At 34.8% G+C, this 18400-nt stretch overlaps 2 protein-coding genes across 9 annotated transcripts in view; one reads left to right on the forward strand and one right to left on the reverse strand.

Annotated features, from left to right (window-relative positions):
• Window positions 1–1934, reverse strand: part of ProRS-m (prolyl-tRNA synthetase 2-like protein, mitochondrial) — a 70752-nt gene extending 68818 nt beyond the window's left edge. For 3 of the 6 annotated variants that reach the window (XM_069826634.1, XM_069826637.1, XM_069826631.1), the window contains exon 1: window positions 1626–1754. The gene's annotated coding sequence lies outside the window, so the exon portion shown is untranslated. Of the gene's footprint in view, window positions 1–1241; window positions 1556–1625; window positions 1757–1916 lie in introns of those variants that run through there. The other 3 variants (XM_069826632.1, XM_069826633.1, XM_069826635.1) reach the window with 3 other exon arrangements.
• Window positions 1888–18400, forward strand: part of eIF2Bbeta (eukaryotic translation initiation factor 2B subunit beta) — a 60468-nt gene continuing 43955 nt past the window's right edge. Inside the window, exons 1-3 of one of the 3 annotated variants that reach the window (XM_069826640.1) lie at window positions 1888–1994; window positions 4590–4676; window positions 10470–10599. In XM_069826640.1, the coding sequence (XP_069682741.1) occupies window positions 10477–10599 (123 nt within the window). In that variant the 5' untranslated portion in view covers window positions 1888–1994; window positions 4590–4676; window positions 10470–10476. Of the gene's footprint in view, window positions 1995–3902; window positions 4435–4589; window positions 4677–10469; window positions 10600–18400 lie in introns of those variants that run through there. The other 2 variants (XM_069826639.1, XM_069826638.1) reach the window with 2 other exon arrangements.

Consider the following 18400-nt stretch of genomic DNA (forward strand, 5'->3'; position numbering starts at 1 on the left):
TGTCTTTTATTTCTTGGCCGAGGCGTATGACTTGTTCATTGGTAGAGTGTAGTTGTCGAAAGCTGGCTTGTCTTGGCGATAAAAGAATTTTGGATTCTAAATACCAAGTTAATCTGTTGGAGATCATGGACTCCATGGTTTTTGCTATCATGCTTAATAGTGCTATTGGTCGATAACTATTAACATCATGAGCAGATTTCCCTTTTTTTGTGAATTGGTACAATGATTGCTTTTTTCCAAGCTGCAGGAATTGAGGTGTTCCATGATAAATTGAAAATGGATAAAAGTACAGACTTGGCTTTTTCCCCCAGATGTTTAAAAAATTCGGAATGAATGTTGTTGGGGCCAGGAGAATGCTTGGTTTTCAAATTTTGTACAGCTATAGTTAATTCTTTGGAAGTAAAATTTTGATGAAATATTTCAGGTTTTGTGATATTACTAGTAATATTGCTTTTATTATTTTTATGTAATTCTCTTTTGATAATTTGTCAGTTTTTTTGATATTGGAATGTAATCTGTGAGAGTTTGAGTGGTGTTTATTAAATGCGTTTGCTATATCTCTACTATCTGTTAGGGTTTTGTTACATATTTGTCAATATATGTACGATTTTCGCAACAACGTGTTGAAATGTAAAAACTTGTGATTAGCATACCTACCGAAAGATTCAACAAAAATTAATAAAATGTCAGTTTACAAAATGATAAATAATTTTTAATTACAATACCTACTCGTATTGTCCCTTATAATACACAATTTATGTAGCCTATCTATTATTTAATTAGAAGTTAAACGTTATCCTTTAGAGTGGCCTTTGAGAGTTTTAACATATCAAATTTTTAACGAAATATTTTAAATAACTTAAGTTAGTAAAGAATTACAATAGTTGTAACTTATTTTGAAAGTTCGACAATAAAATTTGAGGTGAGTGTAAATGTCAATGGTATAACTACACCAAATTCAATTTATATATAACTCCATTAGCGATGCATAAAAACAAATAAACTTTGGAAAGGAAAGAATCTCTTTGTTAACTTAAAATTGCATTTATTTAATCCTCAGTCTATACATGAGTAAGATTACATTATAGATTTAAAAGGAGTGCGCAAACCTCCCCTCCCACCCCTCTGGCGCCACCCCTGGCTGAGGTAGTTGCGGTGATTTTGGAAGTGAACATGATTGAATTTGTAAGGGATGTGGAAACTGGAAACATCAGTAGTGTGTGGATATTTGATAATCATACCTTACGAAAGAATTTCTTTCTTCGTTATGGTCCAGGGCAAATATACCTGCCTAGCTGCAACACAGGCCTGTACAAAAGCATGAACAAACCAAACCTAACCTGTAACTGATCGCTCACGAAAATGGGTGAATCTAATGCTGAGGTAGTTCCGGTGATTTTGGAAGTGAACATTTTGAATTTATAAGGAATGTTGTTAAGATGCAATTGATCGTATATGAAAGACATAGCAAAAGCCTAAACTAACCACATCTAACCTGTTACAGATTCATATGTAAGGTCTATAAACGAAATATGAAGGAAACTGCCCCATAGCGCTAGTTTAGCCGCGCCTGTAAAGTATGAGATTACCGAATTAAGCTTCTATTTTCTTAGCGAAAATATTACCTGTACAGCAATTAAAATTATGCCACAAAATTTGTATTCTTTCCGCTTATTATGTACGCTTTGCACCAACTTATGATGCAGAAATACCTCTGTTCCAATACCAGAGTCCCCGTCAAAACTGACGGAATTTCAACGTAGCGCACGGGAAAAGAATGGCTTTGACGGGTGACGGATTTTCTGGAAGAATTTACGATTTACATAGTCTTTTGATTTTTTTAGCTGCTGACATTTTAATTGTTTAATTTTTGGGGGATTTTACTTCTTCTTTGAACAGCCCTGCCTGTGCCGTACCATGTTGAAGAATCCCCTGTTTCTTATTACTTCGCAATCAAGTCAAAGATTGACGAATTATTATTTTAATCAAAATTGGTATGTAAGTTGTGTTGAAATTTGCTTTTTATTTTTATATAGACATATTGAGTGATTTTTTTTTTTACGAATTTCCAAGTGTTATATTGACGGGAATACGATTTATGTGTTGGCAATACTGCTTCATTCACGTAATCGCGTGATTTATTTATATTAGAGTTGAGCTTAAACGATATTTTCAAGTATCTGTGACAACTGTGACTGTGACAATTAAATATCTGTGACTTTTATCTGTGATTTTGTCACACCGATATTTTATATCGCTAAGTAAGCACAATATGCATGAATTGTACCGATATTTTGTCACACCGATAAAAATTAACAGGAAATATTGAAGAGCAGTGCAATGTGAATACGATTTCTCTATACACGTCACACTTCAGTGGTTTATATGGGAAAATCCAACAAATAAATTATGTACATGTACCATTAACAAATAAATACTAATCTAACTGAACAGTAACATGTAAAAAGTTAACCTCATATACCAAGAGGTTATATCGTAGTTGATTGTAGATATGGAATCAGTTGATAATTTTTAAAGTAGTTGGGTACGGAGAAATTGAGGTTATGTGATAATCCTAATCGTTTTAAAAATTGATCCTTTTTATTGTATATAATATAATCGATAAATTATTTTAAGTCGTGCATTAACATTATAATATTTAGTCAGAATAAAAATTAACGGAACATAAGTATTCGGAAAAACAATAGAAAATAATTACAGAACAAGACAGTTTTTCAGACAGGATTTTACACAAGATAAAGTATTGGTAACCAATGGTATTATTATTATTATGTAAATCGTGTAATCACTATATCATTTATAATAAGATGGTGAAACTAGCGCTGAAGTAGTTTCCGCAATTTCGGATGTGAAAATCATTGCATTTATAAGGAATTCTTTTTGTGGAGAGACAGTTGCTCAGGTTAAACTAGCGCTGAGATAGTTTCGGTGATTTCGGAAGTGAAAATCGTTGAATTTGATTGTTTGTGGAGATGCAGTTGATCGTATATCCAAGGCATAACAAAGTCTAAACTAACCAAACCTAACCTGTCACAGATTCGTATATGCAAGGTGTATAAGGGGAATACGAAGGAAACTACCTCAAGGTTAGTTTAGCCAAATAAGTTTTATCTCGTTCGGTTTTAATTCTATGGGTGCTGTTGTCGGCTTGTGAGAAATGCTTCGAAAGTTCGGAAGAGCATAACGTTCAGTGACACGGAGTGAACTAACATGATTTACGTTTGATACCCCTTATTTTCAAATGTAATTAATTATCCCATTTATGTGTAAGTGTAGGTCTATTTTAAAAGTGTGCAAGGGCAATGAGAACGATTTGTTGGAGCAATTTCTGCTAGATGTCAGATCTTTTTGGAATTTATAAAATCGACAATTTTTGCTAACTACCCCATATTATTATATTTAAAAGTTGAAAATTACTTGCAAGTTGATGATTTTAACAATATCTAGATAAATATCACTAAATATCAAGTTTAGAACATTGATTAGGCCTATTAATTGGGTGAAATAACACCCCACACGAGTACCAATGTTAGAAAGCACTGTGCGATTTCCTAAGCGTTAATAACCATAAACAACATACCGGTAATGAACTTATTACAAATAATTTTATTTTAAGTTTAATTATTTTAATTAATACTACCCTGCACTGTTCGTGTTAGAGCTATACATTAAAACTGGATCATACATAAATGAGAGAAGTACATGTAAAGTTGTTAAAATAATGTAGGCTCCTGTAACTATTCTGTTTGTAATTAATAGCATAACTAAAAAAAAAATATATATATATTGTTACTGCGTAAAAATTGAGTGGAAAATACTTATACATTAATATATATTCACAGTAATATGAAAATGTGAAGATCTCGGGGAATATATAAAATATTTATAAAACATATATTCAGACTTAATATGAAAACAAAATGTCAGATTCATGATTATATTATTATAATGCCGCTAATAACTTTGCAACACATCATCACTTTGAAAAAAATAATATTGAACAAAATATCACGAAAAAATAATCAAATACCACCGCCCGATTGCTGTTATTGTATCATGCGCATGCGCAAACCCACGACGTAGAGGAGAAAATATCAGTCGCAGACGTTGCAACAGTCACAGAGTACTGAATACGGAGCAGATTTCGATAGCGATATTTTGTCACAGATATTTCGCGTCATCAGTCACAGGTTTATCTGTGACAAAAAAATACCTGTGACAAAATATCGGTTTGTGAAATATCGGCCATCTCTAATTTATATGGTTTTTGACGTGAAGACGTGTTTATGGAAACTGATGCAATATTTGTGCATTATTTCATAACGAAAAACCATTTAAAATAATAGGAATGTCTAACTTAATACGTAAGACTGATGAAAAGATACATACGTTCATTAATGACGTTAAGCAAGGGTAAGATGTTTTTAATTTTAATAGGGCCTATAGGTTATGTGTTGCTGACACTAAATTTTGTGTGATTGTTAACATTTACGACTATTTTATGTTTTATTTATTGGATGGACAATGCCAAAAATACCTTCCACAAGATAAAAATATTTTTATTTCAGAAAAACATGGGGTTCATATGACATTGCATTCAATACTGTCAACATTCTGAAAGAGGTGGTTGCTGAAGGAGACTGGCGAACAGCACAGTACGTAAAGACAATAATAATATAACTAGCGCTGAGGTAGTTCCGGTGAGTTCGGAAGTGCAAATCGTTGAATTTATAAGGGATTTTTTTTTTTTTTGGTGGAGGTGCAGTTGATCGTATATGCAAGGCGTAATAGAAGCCTAATCCAACCAAACCTAACCTGTTGCTGATTCGTATATTTGAATTGTATAAGCGGAGTACGAAGGGAACTACCTCGGTGCTAGTTTAGCCTATATTTTATATTAAAATTACCTTAAATATGTAAATATTTCTTCGGCTGGTTCTGAAGCCGTGGTAGAGAAGGTATCTACACTCGCGCCGCATCTCCTGACATGGAGACTGTGTGCTGTCTCTTACTATCCCTCGCCCAGTCGCACAATAGTCCTTTTACACTATCTGGCCACTCAAAATTCAACCCTATATTAAAATGATGTAGAAACATTAAAATAACAATTTTTACTTATGTTAACCATTTTCCTTGTCCATATCGACATAATTCGAATTCATTTGAGGCTTAATAGCCTATTAACTCAATCACAGGTCAAAGTATTCCATAGGCTACAACATTATAGGACTTAAGGTCTTCATCACTGCATGTATGAAATACATAAGTAAAATATATGGACGAAATCAGTTATATTATAATTTGTATTTTAATTGCACTCTTAACTTCACACATGACAATAATATTTCAATGAAAACACTACCGTATATGGTTTCCTTTATGTTAATCAGAATATAAATTCACTGCAATCAGTAGGTACATTTTCTTTCCATACAAAAAGTAGTGGGTGCCTCAAATTTTACTAAGTTTATCATAATAAAATACATGATATATTAATATTAGACACATGTGTTTGCATTCCCATACATTCTCTATAAGCTTATTTATATCTTCACAGTAATGGTTTTAGCTCCACAGTCGCAGTGAGGTGTGTGCCATTCCTGCAACTATGTGCTACTTATTGCAGCTTGCATAAACATTGGAGAGATAAATGTGATCCTTCCAAGGAGGGAGGTATTGTAATCAGACATTTATTTTAAGGAGTGTACCACGCATTTTACACTTCAGTTTTTCTATTATGACATTTTTTTTATTATACTTACAATTTGAGAAAAATTTTACAAGTGTAAAGTAATGACGACATTACTTACACTAATGATGAACATTTATCATTACTTATTTTTTCTTTAGTAATGCAGTGTTAAAAGTATTTTCAATTAATTTTAGTTCTCATTGCTGCTGTTGGCTTCAGATTAGGCCTAAATTCCTGACATGGATGCGGGTTCTTGATAAGCAAAGAACTTCATTGGGTATAGGCCTAGGTTCACTTCCCTTTCGCGTTTTCTTTGCTTATTAAACCATCTGAGGACACCAAAAGCATATTCAGCTTATCCTCCATTGTCTCCCTCGAACATTTTCGAGTATTCCACAGATGGAAAAATTTGCTGGATTTATTAAGCGCCTCTTCTGACAATTCAACTATGGAGACTAATGAAGATTTTATCTGACGACCATGCAATAATACTTTATGAATGCTCTGAGGCATGTAATACCAGCTGTACTCTTACAAATAATTTTACTGCGTCCAGGCTGTAGCTTTCTGAAACTTTCTACACTTTCTAGGACAATTTTGGTTGGGAATATTAAAGAATTCTCTTCAGTTATTAATGAACTGTGGCTACAACAACGACAAACTTTTCTAAACTCTCTTCATTCTAGCGAGAATATTTGGGTTTGTGGTGATGGACAGTTTGAGTCACCAGGTTTCAGCACTACATATGTTACGTTTATGATAATAGATTTGAGAACAGCAACTATTATAGACTTTAAAGTTCTTCAATAAGGTATAGTGAATGGAGAACTGGAAAAACAAGCTTGCCAAATGCTGCTACACAATTTAGTAAAGAATGAAGATTTGCCCATAAAATTACTTCTTACTGATAGACATGAGGGCATTTGAAGTCTTATGAGAAAAGAGTATCCAAATATAGACCATGATTTCGATGTTGGTATTTGTCCAAAATTCTTGCTAAACAACTTCAAGAATTCCAGTTTAATTATTATCCACCAACATTTGAATGAAAACAGAGTATTATTAATCATTTATGGTGGTCAGCAGAGGCGTGTCATGAAAACATTGATGTTTTAATACAGAAATTTACTTCAGTTTTGTACCATGTAAAAAAGTCCATAAATGGAGCTATGGTGACGATACAATGAATTGTGTGCATGAAAAGCATTCTGAAGATGAAATAAGAACAAAGAAATGGTTAATAGCACATTCTGATTCCTATAAAGCACTGACAAAAATAATAAATAATCCTAGATTTTAAAAAAATCTTGAGCATGCAGAACATTATGTACATATTGGGAAACTTGAGTCTTATCACAGTCTGCACTTGAAATATACGCCTGAAAGAATCCATTTCCCATATAAAGCCATGGTTCTATGTTCAATATTAGCAGTTATGGACCATAATGCTAATACTAGGAAAAACAAAACTGGTGAGGTTTGGCAGTTTTCAAAACCATCGGGGTATTGGGTGCGAAAAAAATTATATTGCCTCTACCATAACATGGAAGCTGAATGTGATGGACAAAGTAATGTTTAAATTATCTACAAGAGCAAGTCAATCGGTCTGTAATAACAATGCTCCCATCCATGGTTCCTCTTTTTTTTGGAGCCTGTAGACCTCTCTATTCCACGAAACATTGCTCCAGTACTGAAGTCACCTGCAAGGGAAATGAGTTGCAGAAAGTTCACTCAATTTCCAACTCAACACTAATAAGAGGTAGGCTTGTTTATATATTTTGTAATAATTTAATGTCAGACGCAGTCCAGTAATTCGTTACAGAATTTTATTAGTATTGGTTTAGATTAGAGAAAAATTAACCATCATTACGAAAATACACTTCACATTACTGTATTATAACAAAATAACATTTGTAGTAAAGTTTACACCACTGATTTTATTACTGAAATTAATTTATTGTCATTGTTGTGAATAGTAAGTTGTTAACAATGGTTATAAACAGGGAAACACGTGAAGCCATTTAACTGGCGTGTTAAATAACATAACTCAAGCAGACTGCAAGGTCAGCGCCTGCCTGGCTTACTGACGTCACACGGGAAATCTTAAATTGGGAATAATTCGACTTCTAATTGTCGTCGTGAGATTAACGTTGCACCATTCGGTTTAAAATAAGCTAATCTCAATTATTCAACACTCAACTAACATTCGATATATGTAGGTCTACAGGGTGGACCGCTCGAATGTACCTAATTTCAATTGTATGTGACTGGTGAACGGTTGGGGAATTGCGACACCACAGATGAAAGCACAAACTGTGTTGTGGTATGTGGAGTTTAAATCAATCGTTAGAGTTCAAAGGGAGTATCGGCGAGTCTTTAACCATGATGCTCCAACTGCTAAAAGTATTAAGAAGTGGCACGATACATTTTTAGATACAGGATCAGTGTTGAAGGAACATGGTGGTGGTCGTAGAACATCCAACAAAATGGTTGCAAATGTTCATGCCGTTTATGAGTGAAGCCCGCAGAAGTCATTAAGAAGAGCTTCGCGGGAACTTCAAGTACCAAAATCAACATTGCAATGAATTGTCCACAAACGTCTCAAACTGTACGCATACAAAGTGCAGTTAATGCAACATCTGGAGCTGGATGACAAACCCAAATGAGTAGAATTCGCCAATATGATTTCTTTCTCTGGGACTATGTCAAAGATAAAGTGTATGCCACCCCAGTCAGAGACCTTCGTGATCTTTGGGAGCGCATCATAGAGGCTATTGAGAGCATTCCAGAAGACATGCTCCAACGTGCTTGGCAAGAAATCGTTCATCGCCTCGATATCGTCACAGTGACAGCTGGAGCTCACGTAGAGATATGGTGATGTGCATATCGAAACTTGTTGAGTTTTCCTTTCATATAAACGTTACTATAGATATCTATGTTCAACCGTTTACCAGTCACATACAATTGAAATTAGGTACATTCGAGTTGTCCACCCTGTATTGTGTTTCCCTTTAAAGTCCCTCCCAGAGGACTTGCACTTCGAATTTTTGCCTCCTGAGAAATCCATCAGTCCAGCCGGGTTTGAACCCGCAACCCTTGTGCCTAGAATGTTTTTGTGCAGTTTTTGTTACGTCTTTATGAATGAAATTACGAAGTATGAGTTGAAACAGAATGTTAACATTTTTTGTAAAGCAGCATTGTGTCTGATTTTTTAAGTATAAAATTATTCAGATTTTTACCCTGAGATTCTGGAATACAGGTGTAGATTAAAACTTCCTGCAACATTGTGAGAAAATGGCCAACTGTATAAAAAGACTCCATGGCTCCTCTTGATCCTCTCATTCACTCTTTTGCACTTCAATACAATACATTGTTAGATGAAATGATATAGAAATAGAGATTTCCGTAAGAAAGCTATTGCAGTCAATTGTGGCCAACAATGCGTTTTTAGTGCAAGAAAGACCACTTTATTATTAATTTTTTTAGCTTTTGCTAAATTATATTAAGGGGCAAGGAAAGAAATGTAATGTTATTAAAACAAATTAACAATCAAATTACGTGCCATGTCTTTTTCCCCTCTACAGATCCACTTCGTCATGGAACAGAACAATTTTGCTTACTGTATTCTAGTGTCTAGCCATGAGATCAGCCTAATAATGTTAACATATTTCTAATTCAATTTAAAATTATTCTATTGCATAGACAGAACTAGTTTTCACGAAACTTCAGAATACAGATAAGTAAACTGTTAGAGTATTAGTGACTATGCCATGTCAAGCCTCCAACCAAAGGAGAGGAGAAACAAGTGAAGATCAGTAAAGATAACTATATAATATATTTCGAATAATTATCCCTTGACCAAAAACTGGCTACCTTAGTAGGTGTTCCAAAATTTCAAGTTAAAATGAGTGTTGCATTTGATCAGCAAATAAAGATAATTATTTTCCCTGGACCAAAAAAAATTGTACTTTCCCTTGCATAAAAAAAGAAAGAAACGAGAGAAAAAAATCAGCGAATGAAAGGTAAGTATTTCTTCTGGAGTGATTACTTCACAAACTTTTCTGTACAGTAATAGGCCTTGATTTCTTGCAAAGTTTTTTCTTAGCTATTTGCCTGTATTCTAAAGTCTCCTTAGTTTTATTATTTCACAACATAATCATGGGAGGATATGGAGCTGAAGGACGAGTAGTTTGTTTTATTTTCTAATATTACCTCTGTTAAAGCATTAATGACGCTGAATAATAGTAATTTATAGTACTGGTATAAGAGAGTAAAATTAGATTTTATGCACAAGTGGAAAGTTTAGCACCTGAGTTGAAGCTGAGGGTGATAATTTCCACAAGCACATAAAATGTGTTTACTCTTGTGTGCTGTACGTTGTTTTATCTGATATCTAAATTCAATTTTTAATTGTATGCCTTTTCTTTGTAATGTGTTGTTTGTGAAGAAGTTATAAATGAATGAATGTATAGATTTTATTGGTTGCTAATGTATTTGTTGTTATAGAGAGAGTGATTAAAAAAAAATAATTCGGTGCTGTTTAGGTTGCTAAGTACAGTGAAAGAAAGACCATTTAGATACCAGTAATGGTTAAACATAATTTTTTATTGAGCTAAATTACTGAATTAAGTACGAGTCTGGAAAGACCAGAATTTTCACATAACTAATTTAATTGCTGCCACTGTCCTCATCATCCTTCCTGGTAGCTGACATAAAATTTCCCTGATAGCTAAATTAATATTATTTCATGTTGTAGAAATCTAATGGATCTGGTCCGTACAGAAGGGAAGAAGCTAACAAAGTCACTTCCACTGCAAGCATCAGTAGGGAACATGGTGAGGCGGATACTCAAGATAATTCGAGAGGAATACATAGCTACTCAACAGGTATGCTTCATATAGCAAGTGCTAGGTTTTAAGATCTGGTAATAGACTTCTTTTTATTGATTGGAAGTCTGGTTACTGATCTTAAACCTTTCTAAAGCTCGGAGCTATTTAGTTCATTGGTAACAGGGAGTATGGATACTCCATATCTATGGGGGTATGTGAAAACTTCTTGGGGGTACGCAAAATTTACAGTAAGCATAATTCATATTTCATGAATGATTAGAGCTGTAGAAAAACATTTCTTTTCCGAGCGAAACCGTAGTATTCTATTTGTAACATCCCCTACTCTGTTCATCATGAAATCTTGTATCTGTGCTCATTAGGCTAATAATATCGTTGTTTTATAATCACAAGTGGCATTTACACTGCCTGTAGTTTCAAATGCTGACAATAATAGCAATGTTTGTGAGTGTAAGTTATGTCTTTTCTTTTATTAAAAGCTCACTTTTCATCCCATACACTTGTGAATTAAATGCAGACTCGAAGGAATTTGTATTAATCATCATTCAGCTTCTCATTAGTGCTGCAGTAAATATTTTCATTTCACGTATTGCAACATGGATAAATTTATTATAAAAGGGAAACGTAAAATTGCTGAAAAAAAAAATGATATTGACGAAAGTATTAAACCATGAACAGTGAATAGTGCGATAGTTTCTGTTCCATCATGGGATGATAGTTAGAATGATGTTGAACCATGTGCGAGTAAGACGAAAATTCCCAAAAAATGTGGAATAATATAGGTATTATTATAAATTGTACATGAATTCATATCAAATTATTGTGATTCACCTCTTCCTCTCTATTTGCAACCAACTTGATAAACAATCGTGACGAGTATACAGACCACTAAGCTGAATTTTTCAAATGCCAAGCAGAATAAACTTCAAATGTAATATTCAATTTTACACAATCATCAAAGGCGACATTGGAGACTTATAAATTCGCATTGCTGGTTGCAAAAATAAGTTCCCTTATGCTGCAGTAGAATCTCTTATTGTTCGTAGTGTTTTGATTATAGCATATAAAATGTTAGACAAAAAAATCTGCTCAAGTAATAAAAACCATTCCAAGTTGTGGCATAAGTTTAAGACATAGAATTCCTTGTAGGAACCATTAAAAAGGACAAAAATATTTGCAATTCAAATTGATGAATTGGTGATGTTTCTTATGAAACTGAGCTACTTTATACATTTAGTATTTTGATGTTAAGAAATGTGCTGTTGTTGATGAAATTTTCGGATGTAAATAAATTAAAATAATTATCAGAATATACAAAAGGAAAGGATATTTTTAAAATCATTGATAATTTCATAAGATTAGAATTTAGGTCTGCTGTGGGAATGGTGTTGAAGGAAAAACTGAATGAGGTAGGAACAAATAGTAAGAATAAAAACATTCGAGATTTATATAAGGGTATAAAGGAATTTAAGAACGGATATCAGCCAAGGGTAAACGTGATCAAGGATGAGAATGGTGACTTGCTTGCAGACTCTCCATCAATCCTAAACAGATGGAAAAACTATTTTGCGCAACTACTAAATGTACATAGGCCAAATAGAAATGATCGGGACGAAATTGAAATACAAACTGCTGAGCCATTTATACCCGAACCCACGCTTTCAGAAGTCGAAATTGCGATAGAAAATCTGAAAAAGTACAAGTCTCCAGGTATCGATCAAATTCCAGCAGAATTAATACAAGACGGTGGGAGTGCATTATATAGCGAAATTTATAAACTTGTACTTGCTATTTGGGAAAAGGAAATTGTACCAGAACAATGGAAGGAGTCCATAATTGTACCTATTTTTAAAAAGGGGGACAAAACCAACTGTGGTAACTTTCGAGGAATATCACTTTTGTTGACGTCGTACAAAATTTTGTCCAATATTCTTTTGAGAAGATTAACTCCGTACGTAGATGAAATTATTGGGGATCATCAGTGCGGTTTTCGGCGTAATAGATCGACTATTGATCAGATTTTTTGTATTCGACAGATAATGGAGAAAAAATGGGAGTATAAGGGTACAGTACATCAGTTATTCATAGATTTCAAAAAGGCTTATGACTCGGTTAAGAGGGAAGTATTATATGATATTCTTATTGAATTTGGTATTCCCAAGAAACTGGTTCGATTAATTAAAATGTGTCTCAGTGAAACATACAGCAGAGTCCGTATAGGTCAGTTTCTATCTGATGCTTTTCCGATTCACTGCAGGCTAAAGCAGGGAGATGCACTATCACCTTTACTTTTTAACTTTGCTCTAGAATATGCCATTAGGAAAGTTCAGGATAACAGGCAGGGTTTGGAATTGAACGGGTTACATCAGCTTCTTGTCTATGCGGATGACGTGAATATGTTAGGAGAAAATACACAAACGATTAGGGAAAACACGGAAATTTTACTTGAAGCAAGTAGAGCGATCGGTTTGGAAGTAAATCCCGAAAAGACAAAGTATATGATTATGTCTCGTGACCAGAATATTGTACGAAATGGAAATATAAAAATTGGAGATTTATCCTTCGAAGAGGTGGAAAAATTCAAATATCTTGGAGCAACAGTAACAAATATAAATGACACTCGGGAGGAAATTAAACGCAGAATAAATATGGGAAATGCGTGTTATTATTCGGTTGAGAAGCTCTTATCATCCAGTCTGCTGTCCAAAAATCTGAAAGTTAGAATTTATAAAACAGTTATATTACCGGTTGTTCTGTATGGTTGTGAAACTTGGACTCTCACTCTGAGAGAGGAACATAGGTTCAGGGTGTTTGAGAATAAGGTGCTAAGGAAAATATTTGGGGCTAAGCGGGATGAAGTTACAGGAGAATGGAGAAAGTTACACAACACAGAAATGCACGCATTGTATTCTTCACCTGACATAATTAGGAACATTAAATCCAGACGTTTGAGATGGGCAGGGCATGTAGCACGTATGGGCGAATCCAGAAATGCATATAGAGTGTTAGTTGGGAGACCGGAGGGAAAAAGACCTTTAGGGAGGCCGAGACGTAGATGGGAGGATAATATTAAAATGGATTTGAGGGAGGTGGGGTATGATGATAGAGACTGGATTAATCTTGCACAGGATAGGGACCGCTGGCGGGCTTATGTGAGGGCGGCAATGAACCTTCGGGTTCCTTAAAAGCCATTTGTAAGTAAGTAAGTAAGTGGGAATGGTGTGTGTGTATCCACTAATGTGGGGGTGCTTCAATAACAAGCCAAAAAGCAGTTTTGTAGCTCTTAGTCGCGAAGTTAATCCTAAAATAACCTAGAAACATTACATTATACACAGAGAAAGCTTGGGCACAAAAAAATAACTCCCAGTTTACACGAAATGCTGCATGTTAATGTAAAAGCTGTGAGTGGTAAATTTAATCATGTCATGCACATTGAACTCTCATCTTTCAAAAACATAAAATTGTTTAGTCGACATGTTAAAAGTGTTAAAATTTATTAAAAAAAGGTTACTGGTATGTACCTTAGACAGACAGCCCGTTTCGATGCCGATGCTACGTCATTGAAGATGACGCAGCACCGGTGTCGAAACAGGCCGTCTGTCTAAGGTACATAACCCTTTTTAATAAATTTTAACACTTTTAACGTGTCGACTAAACAATTTTAAGTTTTTAAACAAAGTGTTAACATGAACTAGAATCAATGAATTTCAAAAACATTTGTGAGGAGATGAGATCCACAATCAGTCAACTGTTTTTGTACACCGAGGTGCATTGGTTATCACGAGGATGTGTATTGACTCGCTTTTTTAAATTGAAAAATTAAATAAAGTGTTTTCTTTCAAAATTTAAATCTGATTTTGTTACATTTTTTGAAGATAAAGGCTGGATTTGTCAACTAGTTTATCTGATAGATACCAGTATTTTCAACAAATTTAATGCTCTCAATCTTCAACCACAACATTTCGACAAGAATATTTTCAGTGTGTTAGAAGGTGACAGTTTTTTATAAGTTTTTTTTTTTTTTTTTTTTTTTTTGGATTGACTGTGTTAATAAAAGAAATATTTCAGTTTTTCCAACTGGCTGGGGCGATATCTGAGAGTAGTAGAGGTTTCTGATGCTGATGTAGGTTCTAAGGGTTTGGAGCTCTGAATCTGGGTTCAAGCTCGTCAGTAGATGATAGGACCTTACCTGCAGGGCTCTGGAAAAATGACCTGCTAGTCAGTATCATATTGAATGTTACTCTGACCATCTGTTGGACTTACACAATCATTGCATATAGGGCATGGGCGTAAACTGCCTGAATGCAAGGTTCCATCCTGGATCCAGCCCTCTTGAAATCATTCAATCCCCTCATCAGGTTGTGTTTTAGAGACTGTTTTATTATATGCTTAGGGATACCAACACAAGGCCTAGACTGAATGGTAGTTCAGTGCTTGGCCAATAAATCAGCTTGTTCATTACATATCTTCCACTATGCCCTGGACCCAAATGAGCAATTCTTTATTTTTTCTGGATAAGGTTTCGAGGGTAATTTTACATTCTTCAACCAGCCTGAGTCTATTCTGTGCACACTTACTGCACCAAAGAAGCTTGCCTATTAGAGCAAATGTAAATATTCATACCTTGGCATGATCTTTGATGTTTTTCCTGAGTGTAAGCTAATATAGTGAACACTTATCTTGAAAAACCATAGTATACTGACTGAGGGGGATAGAAATTCTAGCCCTTGGTCTTAGGATACATACACAAAGAAAGCCTGTAAACGCAGGTAACCTGCTCGCTGGCTGCCAGCACCGATTGCCTGCGTCTGTCGGTGTTGAGTGGTGGACATAGAGAACACATGTTAAAGCGGTAAAACCTGGCATTTGCTTTCACATTGACTAGCTCCTCTGATGATGACTTTCTTCTATAGTTTGGTAGTTTTATATAGATGCATTAAAAGAGACAAGAAAAAAATTCACATTCATCCAATAAATCATTGTAGAAAAAGGTGTGGTGAATAACATCACTTGTTTAATGAGCTGAATGCAGACGAAGATGATTTCTTCAGTATACCAGAATGACTTTTATTACATTTTATTACATTTAAATGCAGTAGAACATATTTTAACCTAAAACTGGTGTAATTGACATCTATGGTGGTAGATTTTTTAAAAAGTGTAGATGTTCGTCTCCTCACTTTCTTGACCACGTTGTCTACTTTTTTTCTTTTGTCAATATGTAGCAGAGAATCAATGAATACATTTGTTGGCCTACATCTTCTTTTTTTTTGTAACGTACACAAGAGAATTCCAAAAACGTTGTAGTGATATGAGGGGCTCTGACACAGTAGGCCGTGGGTCATCATTCTCTGGGAAAAATTAGGACATAATATCACTATTATCCTCTCTATTTGGTGAGGGTGAGGATGGTGTCACAGTAGGAGGGTTGTCGAATTCAGTCGCTGTCGAGAATTGTGACTCATCAGGCATACCAGGAGTTACAGATACTTTGCTCAAATTCCCAGGTTCTCACTGCATTTTTATGAGCTCATAGCTTCAAAATGTGACCATTTTACTGTGTGATCACTGCAGTTACCAGGATCTGGACATTGGAAGATGGAATTTTCCAAAGTCCGATGGCAAATTGTTTATTGTTTAGTCAACTGTCCGAAGACAGGTATGAACCTTATTAAATGACACCCATAACGTATCACTCATGAGACAACTAAGCCAGGAGGTAAAGGAGTATGTTGGATAGTTCCTTTTCCCATCCTTTGCATACATCACTGACGAGAAACATGTTACACTAATTGACGGCAAACTAATCTCTTATAGTATACTTCCACCTCATCCTCAGCTTTGCTTCTAAAAAGAGTATCAGTGAGAATTAATTAGCTCTAATGTAGCATTTTCGTAAGCAATCAAATTAACAATTGAAATGTTGGAAAATAAAACTTAACAAATCGAATGATAAGATTTTTTCAGAAAACATTTTAAAAACGTAATTTCATCTTACCCATAGAAAAAATTGTGTTTGTAAAATATTTTTAAGAACTTCCCCATTTAAAAGTTTCTAATAGTCTGCTTAGTCTGATTTCCCCATTAGAATCATATAAACCTTTTAAAAATAAATTTTTGTGACTTGTGATGTGTAATCTGGAAACCCCTCAATTATTGTGAAACATTTTCTATTCTTATCTTTAGATATTTTACTTACCGTCCTATCACAGTCTATTATATACAGAGTACATACAGTCACGAAGCTTGAGTTGTGAGGGTGTTAGGAACAATAGACTTTGCCGGTACTATTTCGCATTATCTGTAATAAGGCGATATTAGCGATCCTAGTGGTTAGCAACTATCTCTGGATGCATATTTACTACGTAATGAGCTTCGTGACTGTATATACTAGACTGTGGTCCAACTTCATTTCTGCACTTATTCCTTTCCAACAGTTTTATTCTCTACCACATTCCTTTTGCTATGATACTTGTCTTTCTTATCCCATACTGCAGGTTTGTTATTTTTTTTAATAATTTATTGATCGATCAGTGCATTTAGCGCTATACAGATCTTTTCTAAATAAAATATAAATACAATACATGACATTGAATTGAGGGCAGCCTAGATTGGACTCCTCAATGAATAGAAATAATTGTTAATAAATAAGTATTTACATAGGTTGGTGTGATGATAAATTTTGATTATAATATGAGGTCCATTGGAAGTCGGCTCTTGATTCTGGTAGAAAATGTGGACTTCCTTCCGAGAGAGTAGTGGATGGCGCCTGGAACATTTTCTAGGTTGTTATAGAACTTCTTAGCTTGTGAATGAATAAACTGTTTGATTGTGTCAATACCAGTTTTTCTGTGTAGCTGGCTGTTACGGACAAACCAAGGAGAATTGAGTGAAATTCGTAGGACTTTATTTTGAAATGACTGGATGTGTTTAATTTCACTTATTGCAGCTCCTCCCCAGACAGGACAGGCATAAAGCAGTAGAGGTCGTAATAGAGATGTGTAAATTAGCATGCAATTTTGTAGCTTTAGAGATGATTTCTTGTTGAAGAGTGGATATAATTTAGTGAGTCTTGAGTAGGCCAATTTAAGTTTGTTGTTGATGTGACGTTTCCATGATAGACAGCAATCTAAGTGCACTCCAAGATATTTTACAGCTTCATCCTTTGGTTTCCACGGTATCACGTTGGTTGAAAGATTTATGCATGGAGGATTAGCAGGACGACACAAAGTAGAGGTTTGTTATAAACAGCAGCACTATCCATTTTATTTTCTCCAGTGTACCGACAATATAGATTACAGGCATCAACAACCAATGAGCAGGGATTAACAATTCCTTCTGGTAAACTTGTGGGCGCTTGTTGCATGTGTTTACAAGTACGAACCTGTATCCTTTTTGTTTGGATCTCATTAGTTAGCAAGCATAACTTCTTGTCGCGGTTAAGTGTGTGTCGGCATCGGCAACCTGAAAGTGGGAAACCTGCTTCCTTTATGTGCGTACCTTACACCATAGATTTCTGTTCCAGTACTATTGTTAGTTCTGGAGCCATTTGTGAACAATACCAGATTAATTGAAAATTGAGTGGAAATTGATTAAGATAATCTCCCTCCGATTCTTCCCTTATCAGGAATAATACAAACTGGAGGATTAACATATTGAGCAGGAATTATACTGTTCTGTCTCATGAACAATGGAACTGATATCTGTTGCCATTTTCCAAATACGTGTATGACAAGTGCTCCCTCCCTTTCTGTCCATTGGCCTTGGTCTTGATGTCGAGAAGCAGCTAACCATGGCTGTGTTTTTAATCGTCAGATCCAGAGGAGGAAAACACTGCAGG

This window comes from Periplaneta americana, chromosome 5, assembly GCF_040183065.1.
Source record: "Periplaneta americana isolate PAMFEO1 chromosome 5, P.americana_PAMFEO1_priV1, whole genome shotgun sequence".
NCBI classification, from domain to species: Eukaryota; Metazoa; Arthropoda; class Insecta; order Blattodea; family Blattidae; genus Periplaneta; species Periplaneta americana.